Genomic DNA, 14,075 nt, shown 5'->3' on the forward strand with positions numbered 1-14,075 from the left:
ACAAAGAAAACTATTTCTTTTAATAACAGTGGATCAAATGCTAATATCAAATTTTCTAGGAGAGAAGTCCTACCAAGGTAAATAGCTGGATTAATCTTTGGATTAACTAAATATTGCTGCATCAGAGCCCGGAGAATAAATGCAGCCAGTATCTATAGATGCTATAATTGGCTCAACACTAAAACAAAATGACAAAGATGCAGGTGAAGAAATTCTGGTTTATGTCATCTTTCCCCAGTCACATGCATAGAGACACCTGTGCAGCAGAAAGATCAGGTGACTGACACACAGACCTTTCCTCAAATAGCGGGGGAGACAGTGAGTTATTGTGTCTTCCTACATTCAGATTCTTGTACTGCTCACTTCTTCTCTTTCATTCCACTCTGTAGATTTTTATTCCCATGAAAACACTCTCACATGTTGACTTTGGCAGTAATAAAAGACCATAAAACAAAAGAAATGTTCTGTTTTCTTACAAGATGTTTTGTGTTCCTTTGTTTGAAGATGCTGCCAATTTTAACAACAACAAAAAAAAATGATTAATATCTCCCCAGATGGCTTGCTTTCCCTTCTGCCTTATTTTAAATTCCTGCTTTTCTTGTAATGAAAAATCTTTGGTTCCTTCTTCTTCCAATGACGTTCTACGTTTGTTTTAGATTTAGCTAGTTATTATCAAGAATCCCCTGAAAATTACATCCTGTGATTTGATACCAGTTAATCAAGGCTTTGTCTGTTCCTGTCCCTTTCTCAAAAATTTAGACAGCTCACCAAATTTGGACAAAATCAATCTGGATGAGGTTTTTTGGAAACCCACCACTGGTTTTGGAGGCAAGTATGGGCTAGCAAGTGACTAACACACTGAATCATCTTCACTCAGAAGAATTATTACAAATAAACTGAGCCAGAAGCTTGAAAAATATACAGTCTTGATAGTCTCTGTATGACCAAGTCCACCCATATTGTTGCTTTCTATGGTCATTGCACTACATGAAGAAGTAGTCCAGCTCAGAGGACTGGCGAGACTTCTTTCCTGTGGTGCATATCTTCCCAGCTCTTTTTGTGGTGACTGGAAATCATAACACCTTCCTGCTTCCCAGTCTTCCTGATTATAGAGAGGTCTCTTTTTCTACATAGCAAGGCTATCATTTGCTTAAATGCCTTGAGTTTGGAAGAAAAAAATCCAGGAAATACATTATTCAGTATATAGGATAAGCTTGTTGGTGGTTTTTGTTTGTTTGTTTTTGTAAAGAAGAAACATTAAATAAAACCCTTTATAGCCAATGTAACCAGAATGCAGGGTACCGCACTCTGAATTATCAATATGCTTTCCAAAAGTAGGAAAAATAACAACTTAAGATAATAAAGATGGCCCTGTTGTGTAATTTCATTTCTTGATGCTTAGTCCATTGCTGTCCTCTTGTAGAGGTAAGGACTGAATAAGTCTTTATTTAAAAATTAATTTTGCACTTGAAATAGAGTAAAAGCAGGTCTTTGAAACAGACCAGAGTCACACAGTGCCAGATTCTTTAAAACTGTAGAATGTGTTCAACAAATATAAAAACAAGCTAAATTAAGGTCTCACTTTAAATCTTTAACAATGAAAAATTATGTGAGAATTTAAGCAGGTTTCTTCAGGAACATAATTTACTAACCCTTGTCTTTGTTGCAGGCCAGAGACATTCTATAAGGCATACCACTTATTACTTGTAGAAACAAGAATCAACTAGCAGAGGGCTAGGAAATCCTTTATAAATTCTAAGGAAAGAGTTTCCTGAGCTTAGAGGTATTTGAATGATGTTGGCTCTCCAGTCTAACTGGAATAACTTCACTCAGAAGAATTATTACAAATAAGTTGAGACAGAAACTTGAAAGTTTTACAGACATAGTAGTGCCTGAATGACCAAGTCCACTTATCTTGTTGTTTTCTGTGGTCATTACATTAGCTTACACAAGGTATCAGTTCAGCTCAGAGGATGTTTGTGAGCTTGTAATGTCACACCATGAAAAGAAGGCTCCATTCAATTACTCAATGCAAAATCTAGATGAATCACTCTCACTCCTGGTTTCTACTAACTGGATGTGCTTGAAATGTATCTTGTCAAAACCAACATAAACTGAAAGGTAGATGTAAATACTTCAGTTTTCTTTTAATCCTTGATATTTGTGTGTGTGACTCTGAGGGGATTTAATAAATTCACTCAAGATAAAGTCTGCATCTCTGTCTTTTGAAATGCTTCTCTATGCAGTCATTTTTTTAATTGTTACTGGATTTGAGTGAGAGGAGCTCATATCAGTTTAGATGATAACTGAATAACAGATAATCATTATTTGGGGGCTTATCTCATGCTTTAAAGGGGACACAACCAGGCAATTTGATAATTCAATCATAAACACCTATTTCATGTTTACACACATATTCCTTTTAGGAAAGGTGGAATCATCCTTTGTCTCTCTATTCCGTTTATGAAGGAGGACAGCAGCCTCCTTTTTCTTTCTGGGCACAGGTAAGATGTACTTCCTGCAAATGCTTCCACAAGGGCTAAAAGATTAAAATATCATTTAGATATGAATGATAATAGGCCACTGAGAGATAAAAGCTTCTGACAAGGATTTACTTTTCATTAAAAATAACTTAATAAGCTATTGTAGAAAAGTCTTGATCCCAGATAGTGTATTTTATGCAATATTCTCCTTTGTAGGAGCTGGCTGATGACCACTCTGACCTCAAAGCTGTGCTCAGGGCTAGGGGGCTTTGATCAACTTGCTTCTCTCTATGATTTTGCAAATGCTTCTTACAGTCACCATTAGCTGATGAGTTCTTTAAAGCATAGAAAATTACTCTTTTTGTTTCTATAACTGGTTATTCTACAGCGTCAGACATTTTTGTTAGTGCTTTTCTACTATAGACTTGCTGGTAGCGCTTCAAGTCTTGGTCATTAAAAAAATAGACAGTGGGTCTGCTACTGCTCTTGCCTGGCACTCTTACCTGAAGTCCTAAAGTTGAGAGAGGAGTATCCTCACATTAAACCAGCCATCTTTTCTTTTCCTGTACTCTGAAAATTCACACACGCATTCAGGTTGGCATGAATCAAAAGGCAATATTTTGCCCTAGGATGTCCACCTTCCAATTTCTTTCAAGAAGAAGCTAACTTGTGTGTACCTGAGGACCAGACAAAACCTGAAACTTGACTTCCAAACAGGACAATGACAGGGTGAAAAAAATAATTCTCCATCTGCTGAGTGAAGAGAAAAGCAGCCTACGATCTGCTATACAAGTCAGAGGCTTTCCACCTGCTCGTGTCCAGGCAGGTTCTGAGGTCCTTTCTATTACCATCACCCTGGCATTTTATAGCATTGGCAAAGCAAATGAGATGGCTGCAGTTCTTACCATCACTAAAATAGAATGCAAAACCCACCACAGAGCCATTGAAGTATTTGGTAAGCAATAACACCTGCAGGACTCATTGCAGGCAATCTCTTTGTCTGAAAGTTGTTTATCTAGACTGCAGTACAGAGAAGATATTTTTCTTCAGACCAGTCTGTAAAATTCCTTCACAGACTGTCAGTAGCATATCACAGAATAATAAAATTAAATTGTATTTTTGTGGGCCCAAACTATAATTCTGACTGCTTGACTTTTTTTTCCATACCTATTCACTTGATTCCAAATTTATAAAGTTCATCTATCCTTGTTGAGCAAATCAGATGAACTAGGGAGGTCCAAATACACTTGCTATTTAGTTTCCAACATCTGTTACAGTCTTTATGGGAAATGTAATATTGTCTTATTAAACCTTATCTTCTACTTTTAACAGCCATCTTTTTTGGCTACAATAGAAACAGGAAGATAAGACTCTCAGAGTATTTAAATCAGTGTTTTACTGACCATGAAAGACACTATCTACAAAACAATCAGTAATTAGCTCACATATCTCGCTCCATTCAAGAGAAGCTATCTGTACATGATAAATGTGAACTGTATAACTGTTTAAGCTTCAAATTGGATCTGCTGAGATATGTCTGGTACTCTTGGTCAAAGTACTTCTTCTGTTTTAGGACTCAGGACCCATATGATATATACTTCACATCATCCAAAATAAGTAGGTCACCGCTGTACAATTATGCAGGTGTATTCACGAAGACAAAGTATTTTCCTAACTTTCAATTTCAATATAATTATTCTTAAAACACACCACAAATCGTATGACTAGAAATGCTACCTCATTTAGTTTGAGGTTGAGAAGAGCAGAAGTTCCCACTTAGATCAAATCAGAAGGGAGGGCAGAAGAAGTTTAACTTTCTTACAGACACTTCTGAGACAATTTTCTCATGTCTTCTACTGTTCCTGCTACAGTCTTCCCACCTCCTCCCTAGTGAAGGAGATGGATGCAGCATGGCTGATGTCAGTGTGATAGAAATAAACTTGACCAGTGCTGCTCCCCTGACTCCTTGGGGTGTTCCTGTGGTTGTATTGCAGTGAGAAAACTATCTCAAAACTTCCTTGATTCTTAAGTCAGGTCCTCAAGTATTGGGGTATCTTGTGTTTTCTTTAAAAGTTCAAAGAGAGAAACTTACAAGGAAACTTTAAAATTCATACAACACCCGTGTGTATAGTGCTGTTTAAGTAACTTTCAATTATTTCTGTGTAGGTGAATCACCACGTTGTACATTACCAATGGTAATTCTAAAAAATTCACTTGGAAAAGTCTGGAGAAGGTGATGACAGCTCTTCTACATGTTCTGTAACCACCACATGTCATGTCTTTTAGTTTACTCCTACTGTATTTCTGGATTCAGGTGTATGTCCTGATCTGCTGATGCCACTTACGTTGTACCTCAGCCTATAGGTCCCGTTCCACCTACACAAGTGCTAATGAATATGGCTTTGATAGGAATCACACTGTCACAGACAAGAACTGAGAAAAAAGATTAAATATGTATGGGACACTCCCCATAATTTCCAATTTTCATTTCCACACTCTTCCCTAAAGCAAAAGTTTCCATTTGAAATTCACATTAAAAAGTGAATTTCTGGGAGAGTGAAAGCATTTCAGTCAAATTGTGTACTTTTTAGAACATATGTGAATCAAGCTAGCTCAGTGACAGATTCTTATGGGATAGTGCATGACTTCAAGAAGAGATTCACTTCTTTAGAAATACTGGCTGCAATATTTTCTGGATATTGATTACTGACCAAATAATCTGCAAAACAATTGGAATTAAGTGGTGAAACAAGGACAGAGCTACAGCCTCACTTTCCTTTCAGTTTCTAGAATGGCTGTTGTTAGTTATAGCACAGTATTAGAAATTATAAACATCCATAATAAACATTAGCCAAGGTAAAAGCCTGGCAAGTCTTATGGTGTGTTAATCTGAAATTGTATCACACCTAGGGTTTAGCAGTTTCTGTTTTTGAAAGACCAGATAAAATCTCCACCAGAATGAAAGTCTGAAAAATCAACAATGCTAGGAACGTGAGGGAAAACTGGCTATCCAAGTGGCAGGAACCAGAGCATCGCACATGACAAAGAGCAGGGAGCAACAACACAAGCGAGGATGGTAAAGAAGACAGGAAGGATTATGCTGACCATAAGCAGATGGTTTACACTTGCCTCTTTTATCAGATTCATAAATCTGGGTCCAAAACGCCATGGCTTGTGTCTGTGGCACTGCAGGGAGCTGACAGTCATTTGGGAGGCACGCTGGGAGGCCACTGCTACCATGTAAACAGCATCGTACATCAGAGCTGCTTCAGTCTGCATGAAAAAACAGAAAGACCTTTTAAAGTAGTAATACTTTAGTAGTAATACAGTTAAAGTACCTTTTAAAGGTACTTCTTTGTGCTTGGTCCCCCTCGTTTCTCTACTGAGAACCATTGCCCTGGGCTGCTATTATGGAAAAGGCCGCTAGTGGGCTCTCCATAGAAATCTGAGGTGCGACAAATTTCAATTTTTTTTAGCTCATAATAATTTCAGAGTATTTTCATGTGAGCATTGAGAAGAAAACTTCATTGGGCAGCAACAGAAGAGAGAGGTCAGTGGGTCTGGCATAGAAAGGAGCACACAGGTAGCTCTGTGGCATGGAGAGGAGTTTTAACAAGCCTCAGGCGATACAGCAGCCTAGGTCCCACCCTCCAGGTGTGTCTTATGGCCAAGCCCTTCTCAGTACTCAGTCTCCTATAATTTCCTCATGGGATTTGCCAAAGACTCTCAGCATCTTGAGGTGTGTCGTTTGAAAGCACCATGACGGTGCTCAAGCCAGTGTCTGACTAGCCTGCAGGTTCGCATTTCATGGTGGCATGGCATGGGATCTGTGGCAGGGCTGTCCCCTTGGGCCTGTGCTTGCTCCTTATCACCACTCTTCTCATGGCCACTTGTGGTATTGCTTTCTTCCTTGAGGGGTAGGCAGGCCCACCTCTCCAGGGAAATCAATCCCACCAAGCAGCTAGTAGGTATCCCACCAGACAGGTTTCTGCTGTCTCTATGTGTTTACTGCTCTCTTTTGGCACAAAAACAGCCCCACTGAGACTGTGCTAGGGCTGTTCCACTGCTATACTTCCCATGCCATCTTAGAGAGAGGTGAACTGTCATTTTAAGGTACTTTTTTGGTGTTTAAGTAAGTTGGACTTACACATCTTACTACTAGTTTTCTAAGACAGGACAGATGAATATATTCCTAAGACAACTAAATATTTCTGAAATTACTGGATACTCGTTGTGCATCTGTGTTTTTTTTAAGAATGGGTTTATTGGTTTAAAGGCATTCCCAGTAAGCCTCAAACTGAGATCGCACACTCTGTAATCCTCTATTGCTGGGAAGTTTTATAAAAATTGCACCTTTACCTGCACTGTGCTTCAGTGCTGTTGTGTGAGGTGGGAATGGCCATGTTTTGCTTAATGCACAGGGATGTTGTAAAAATAAATTGCTTACCTTTCTTGTAAAGCTACTGAAAAATTAAGTAGGGTCTTAAAAAAAAGTACTAACTCTGAAGATGAGAAACTGGACTCATTTATATGAACTGCAAGGCTAATTCATTTTTTATTCCTTTCCCATGTGATTCCTTTGGGAAATTAATAGTTTTGATTCTTTGTCTGTTTCATTTACCTAAGTAAATTACAACAGCATCAGTCTTATCAGCACTGGAGGTTTTTCCTGGCAATCAAAGGTGATCTGAATTTATCAACTAATCTTAATATATTACAGATGAAGAACTACTCTTGACACGGTGCCCAAACCAATGCTTCCACTGTCAGAGCAAACTGAAACATTATAAATGGTGAGGCAAGCAGGAGGAGACAATAACAGCTATTCTCAGTGTCAAGTATCTTAAAACTGATAGTTGTTCCAAACAGGCCTTGAGACTAAAGGCCTGATTGAAAATCCATCAAAATCAATGGAAAGATTCCCATCAATATCAATGGATTTCAGATCAGTTTTTACATTAGACAGGGGAACGTGTCCCTTCAGGATTGAATTTTACTTGATCACTGGAGTGCCAGTGTCTGTCTGTGTTCCAGGCCTACAGACTATGGGGATGCTTGGTGAAAATGCCTCAGCGCACCTCACTTTGCACTCCTATCTGGAAACACCAATACTTGTACTTGATAACATGGTGCATCTCATGATGTCCCATTAGGGACATGGTTTAGTGCCAGAGTTAGGTTATGGTTAGACTTGATGATCTTGAGGGTGTCTTCCAACTGAAATGATTCTATGATCCTGCAGTGTTCATACATTGGCAGCATTGCCAGACTTGGCTGTTTGAATCTCATGCTTGTGTGACTTGTTATTCATCCATCCTGCCCTGCAGCAACTGGAAGGTTGTATTACCTCCTTTAGCCTTTTATTTTCCCCTCGTTGTTGTTCTGGTTTAGGGTCTTGGGTTGCACGGAGGAAAGAAAGGTCACCTCATTTTCTGAAGCAAAATGCCTTACACTGATGTCCGTACTTGTGTATAAGTAGAAAGGGACTAAGACTTTTTCTTGGAACTTCTCTTTCTGACTTTTGTATTCTATTTAAATTATTACAAAAGGACCCAAAGATCTCCTTAGAACAATTATGCCTCTGTCTGCAATTAGGGCATAAAGTGGCACATGAACTCAAAACAGTCTTGGTCATGCCCTGCTGACTTCCTACAAGCTGACATCAGGGCAAACAGTATAGTGTGAACCAGAAAGGAGAAATCCTAAGTTAACAATAGAACATGTAATCCTGATCTCCTTATACTGTTCAGCTTGCCTTATTGTCAATTAAACATAGCAGTGTTGCAGCTCTTCATCAAACTGAATACACAGAATTTGCTATGAATATTTAAATGATCACAGTGAACTAGAAAGATGCTTTCCTTCGTGTTCATGTTGTTCCAGAGCATCAAGGACACTAGGAGATTATTGAAATGCAAAAGAGAGGATAAGAGTCAGAGATACAGACTACACCATAAGAGTCTAATAAGAACTCGTTTTTTCCTAGTTTTACAGTTGAGTGAATGCAGGTGAATACCTATGTGTGTACAGCTACCCTTGCAGGTCTTGTGTATTCACATCAGAAGTTCCCAGAGAGAGATTTCTCTCCTGTTTTATGTATGAGTGAGTATAACCGCACTGCCCAAACAAGTTACAATTTTTTGAAATGCTACAGATATCACACATAATAGTGTATCTCTCTTCAGGATGTTAGAATGTTTCAAAATTTTCCCTGCAATCATCTGCAATAAAGTCTATTTCATATCATTTCAAAGTCCACTCAGTACATAAGACACATGTTCTTATATTGCAAAAAGATGTCAACCCTTCACCTCACGAAACTGAATGGAGTCACGCTGTCCATGTAATTGTTCGTATTCTTTCTTTTGCTTCTAGGGGGAGTGGTAGGGAGGAAATCCTAATTTCCTGGCTTGATGATACCTTTCATTTATCTTTAAATTATATCTTAAAAGCCAGAGTTGCTGTAGATGATGGAAATAAAGAGAAAGGGCACTTTTCCAATTTAAAAATGCTATTATCTGTCCACATGTACAATATCTTTCCCTGCAGGCTATAAATTGTATACCTGCTCTAAAAGTTTTGTTTCCTGCTATGTTCTTCACTCCATACAGAACACTATTAGAGAAATGAGGCAGCAGTATATACATTTGACAATAATAAAATGAATGATATTAGCTGGACGGCACCATGACAGAGAATTGTCACTCGTTTCTAGAGCTGCCCAGCAATGGTTTGTCACACAGATGAGCACATCGGTTCACAGGGTAAATGCATTTCTGTAGAGAAGCAGGTGAAAAGAAGTCAGTTTTGGGGATGCTGCTTCAGCATTTCTATTGCGAAACAAAGCAGTAATGGGATTGGTTCAAATCCACTAAAACAGCATTGCAAAGTACGCTGTAGGTACTCTTGTGCCATTGTAGTTGTTCACTTACTGTCATCATGCCATCGAGAAGGCCAGTCTCTGGTTTTGGTGGTGCCTGCAGACGTTCCATTGACCATTTCTCAATGACCGACGAAACTTGTGGGTTATCTATGTTGAGCAGGCGAAAGCCTGTCATATTTACTCCACTGTATCTGTAAGGTTCCAGATCTAATGCAAATAGATCCTAAATCACCAATAAGAAAACAAACAAAACCAGATGTAGTATTTTTAAAGCAAATTCTTTGGAAGGTACAATTAAGCCAAAATTGTCTTTGATTTTCAGTCAAAAGCTCAAGTGTTGTTTTTTTCCTTCCCTTCCCTGTGAATGCTCTGCTTGCCCCCAAAATCGAGTCATAGCTGCTTCAGATATAAATCTGAATAAACCAAAGCTGTGTGGAATTTATGACAAACCACATATCTGCTTTGTTGGAACACAAATATCTGTTTCCCCACAACAGCACTATTTTGCAACCAACCTGCACAATAGTATCTAATTTTAATTTATAGCAGTCTTCAGTATTACAGCTCTGACAAACCAACATGAGGAATTAGCTGGCCAATGTCAAGCTTATTTCTCAACTCAGGGAAGGAAAATTCCAAGAGATGTCGAGAGCGATGCACTTTTACTACTTATGAATCCTATTTTTCTCCTGCCTTGCCTCCTTCAGGTGACTTGCTGCCAGTATGTCTAATGGATGTGTCAGGCCAGTGTACAGTAAGTCCATGCGCTTCAGTGCTCAGCATTTACAGGGCAGGAAAATAATGGGTATTCCAAGGGATATAATTGTGCAGCACACTCCACAGCTGTATTTATCAGGCAGTGGAAATATGATAACTGCTTTTCAAAGCCTGAAGGCTGTTTTTCAAGACAACTTTTTGCTGATCCCAGCAGGCTAGTAAAATGACAAATGCATTGGTTATAGTCGAATACCACAGTAACCGTCAAAATGTCAACATTTACAACACCACAACGTCTAGATACCACCAGCACTGCTTACTGCTCTTTACTATCTCATGCATATTATTGTTAGTGGTTACCATTTTATGTTAGATTCACTGCTATTTTAAGTTCCACAGTAAATCCTAATTTTTCACATTTTCCTTCATGTTAAAATGGGTTCAAAGAGAATTATTTCAAGCTACTCCTTCAAGTTCTAAACAGCTAGAGAGTCTTTTCTGACTAATGAATTGACTATTGGATTCAAAACGATTTTTCGCTTCCACATAAAATTTTATGTGGAAAGGAAATAAAGAATCAGCTGATGCACACGAACAGATATAATCCAGCCCTCTAGCAATGTTCTAGCAATATTGGTTCTTTGCTGTCTTTCTAATCTACAATGTAAATGGACCTTAAGCATGGATTGAGTTACATTTTTATATAGCACATCAGTTCAAATGTAGGAAAGATGTGCAGAAATAAGTATTTATAGATTTGTACCATAAAAAAAAATTAGGGTTTTTATTTTATTATAAAATTTCCCAAGTGATTTTACATATGTGATTTTCTGTTTTTATAAGTAAATCAAACATTTTAGTGATGAACTGCATCAGCTGGAGTCCTTGACCTTGGCTCCACTGCAAAGCCATTCATTCATTACTTTGTTTTGCTCTGATCCACCTGTAGCAATGGCTCCTCCTTAAACACAATGCTGCAATTAATTTTAGTTGCATTAAAGTGACTCCTGATTTTACTAAGGAATGTTAGTACTCCTTCTCCAGGAGTTACTTTGAATAATGGCAACAAAGATCTCTCAGGAAAAGTGGACATTTTTAGTTGTCTTTTCTGCAAGAGAGAAAATCCACTCCCAAATATTTAGTGTTCCTTACCAGTGTTGTAAAAAAGTAGTGGTAGTATTCGGTCATCATTCCCATGGAGAGAATCTGTTGAAAGAGATTGAAAGGTGAATGTACGTTGCACTGGATGTTTTCAGTCTTTTGCTCTCTCTTTTGAAAAGCATTGTTTAATCTGGAACAATATGTTACAGGTTATGAAAACTTGATTACAACAAAACCTACATTTTTCTTCAGGAGCAAAAAATACGTTTTTATCACCTCTGCTCAGGAAAGAGATTAAAGATTGCAAAACTTCTAGGACAAGAAAAATGACTAGTGATAACAAGGAGCTTATGTTTTAAAAGTGAAATTCTTTAGTCTGCACTTTAGAAGTGTTACAAAATCATTTACTGGTGGACAATGGAAATTGCAGGGAAAAGTGCTTAGGTGTGGGGTTTTTTGTGTTCTGCATTACCATGTGAGGACAAGACACTGGGTGAGTGCTCATTGAGATAAACCAGGGGGTTGAAAAAAAAAAAGAGAAGAAGAAGAAAGCTTCTATAAATGTCTTTTGTTCCACCTGGGGAAGGCAGGTCTGCAGGAGGTTGTCAAAACAATCGGTACAAAAGGATTTCTGGTCCGGATTAATTTTCCAGAGTCGGGTGTTTTGAAGGTCTACACAGTAAGAATGGCATTTAAATGCATACGAGCTGGACAACTCAGGGAGAAGAGGAAGAAGTTTTTCTTCCCAGCCCTCACATTGCAGAAAACTTCAAGAGGGAAGTGTTTTTTTCCCTCAGCCTCTCTCCAAAAAATCATTGGGGATGCTTTTGTAGAACATCCCTGATGGTGTATAACAGGATGCTCCACAGTTTCAGACCAGCATCACCTACACTTGTCGCTGCATCCACACACACTCTTACCATGATGAAAGTATTTTGCCCTCTCTGGAATCTTGTGAAGAGGAGGAGAAATTATGAGCTAGAAAACTCCTGGAGAATTAATTATCATGACAGTAACACAGAAGAAGGTTAAATGTTATTCAATCTTGATCCCAGTAGAGTAAACATCTGCTTTTAATAGTATTTTAGGACACTTATAGCAGTGCCTGAATACCTGTTTGAAAGACAGGGGAAAAAAGTGTGATTTGGCTTGCCAAAATTCATGTCAAAAGCCTCTGAAAATCAGTTGTGTGATTGTGTATGGCAATTCATGACATAAGAAATGGGAAGAACCTGAACTTTCTAAGCTGTGGTAGATAATAAGAACAGCTCAGTATTAATCACAAACAAGGAATCCATTTCCAGGCACAAAAAATCAAGCCAGAATGCAGGTATTTTATTGAAATGCTCCACTGAATTTTCATGTCAAAATTGCCTTTTTCTTTCTTATTTTAATAATCCTATTCCATTTCTCAGAGTTATTTTATTACCTACAGAAATGAGCAATCTAGCAATCCTGGAGACTGATACTGATGTTACTCCCCTATTTATGCACATTTATGCACAACTTTTGCATTCTCTGTTTCCCAGCTGACCTGACTGGATTTAGTTCTCCTCCCTGGAGCCACTGGATTTGTGCCTAAGGTCCCTGCTACGGAAGGTGTTGCCAGTCAGGATTTTTCTGATGCAGGTCTCTTCAGCTAAAATTGTATTGAAATAACCCAATTACTTCATACGGGATGCCTGGATGTTTGGGAAGCATTACTTACCATCCTGCTGCAGCTATGCTGATACTGGCATCAAGCTAGTTAATCCAAGGTAGCCCTGTTATTGCTTTCCTCACAAACCCAAGGGCAGTATCCTGAGAGGAGTGTTTGCCTCCTGAACACAGTTTTGATTAAAACTTTTTATGAGAATATTGATTCCCAAGTAATGTGCTATAAACAGAGCTGTCAGGACACACGCATGCCTGTGAATAATAATGATCTCAAAGTCATGCTAGAGGATTGTCTTTGAAAACAAAATAGAATCAAAATCCCTGAAAACCAAAGGCAGTTGTATGTAAAAAGTGAGGTTCATGCATCAATGTTATCTGCCATTACCAAGACACAAGTTCACAATGGCGACTGCTGGAAGGGTGCCATGGATTTGCCAAGGATCCTGCACCCAAAGGCTCCATCAGAGAAGCTCATTGAAATTCTTCCAAATAAAGTATTCCAGCAGCCCAGGAAAGCTTAATCAACATGTCACTTTTGTGTTTTCTTTATTAACGATGACTCAATTAAGATACGAAGCCACAGACAGCTGGAAGTAAGCTTGTAAGTGTCACACGCACATTACTAATGTCCTTGTCTGGTTAAGGAATAGGAGTTAATGCTGCATCTGTCCCAGGCTGAGCCCTGATCTGCTGCTGAGCTCTGCCCTCTCACTGAGCACTGGTCACAAGACCAGGCTTAACTGGTTGTCCTCCACTCTGTCAATCATTAAGGCAATTAGTCAGCAGTTACACAGCACTTAGGCATTGCTGTGACATGTTTGATCTGTTGAGTGACCTAAATAGGGTGCTTTTTATTTATGGATTGCAAATACTTTGTGATAATAACTTATGTTTTAGTGTAACATGGTCACTAAGCGAAATTCCCAATGAAGGAATATTTGATGACGGTACCAAATGCCCACTCTGGAGGATGGTATTAGGAAAACAGAAGATGAAGGCAAGTTAAAGCAAAAGCAAGAGGAATGCTGAATAACATGCTGGAGACCCCAAAGCATTAATGACTTGGATGCTTCTATTAGTGTAAATAGGAAAGTTGCACTTGTATGCTCTCAGCAAGGACTTGTCTTCTACTGTATGTTCGCACCACAGCAGATACAGGGAAATAATCTTCTAGGGACTATCAGGAGAGACAATAATAAAAGCATGTTAGGAGCAAAGACTCCTTTCAGGTTGGG

General features: G+C 38.6%; 1 protein-coding gene across 9 annotated transcripts in view; it reads right to left on the minus strand.

Moving 5' to 3' along the window:
* Positions 1-14,075, minus strand: part of GRIK1 (glutamate ionotropic receptor kainate type subunit 1) — a 173,893-nt gene that overhangs the window by 45,628 nt on the left and 114,190 nt on the right. For all 9 annotated transcript variants that reach the window (XR_010473271.1, XR_010473272.1, XR_010473273.1 and 6 more), the window contains 3 exons: positions 11,236-11,289; positions 9,416-9,589; positions 5,613-5,756 (listed from right to left, as the gene is read on the minus strand). Coding sequence is in view for 6 of the 9 variants with exons in the window: in XM_065066122.1 (XP_064922194.1) it covers positions 5,613-5,756; positions 9,416-9,589; positions 11,236-11,289 (372 nt within the window). In the remaining 3 variants the exon portion in view is untranslated. The remainder of the gene's footprint in view (positions 1-5,612; positions 5,757-9,415; positions 9,590-11,235; positions 11,290-14,075) is intronic.

Source organism: Columba livia, chromosome 1 (genome assembly GCF_036013475.1).
Source record: "Columba livia isolate bColLiv1 breed racing homer chromosome 1, bColLiv1.pat.W.v2, whole genome shotgun sequence".
NCBI lineage: Eukaryota > Metazoa > Chordata > Aves > Columbiformes > Columbidae > Columba > Columba livia.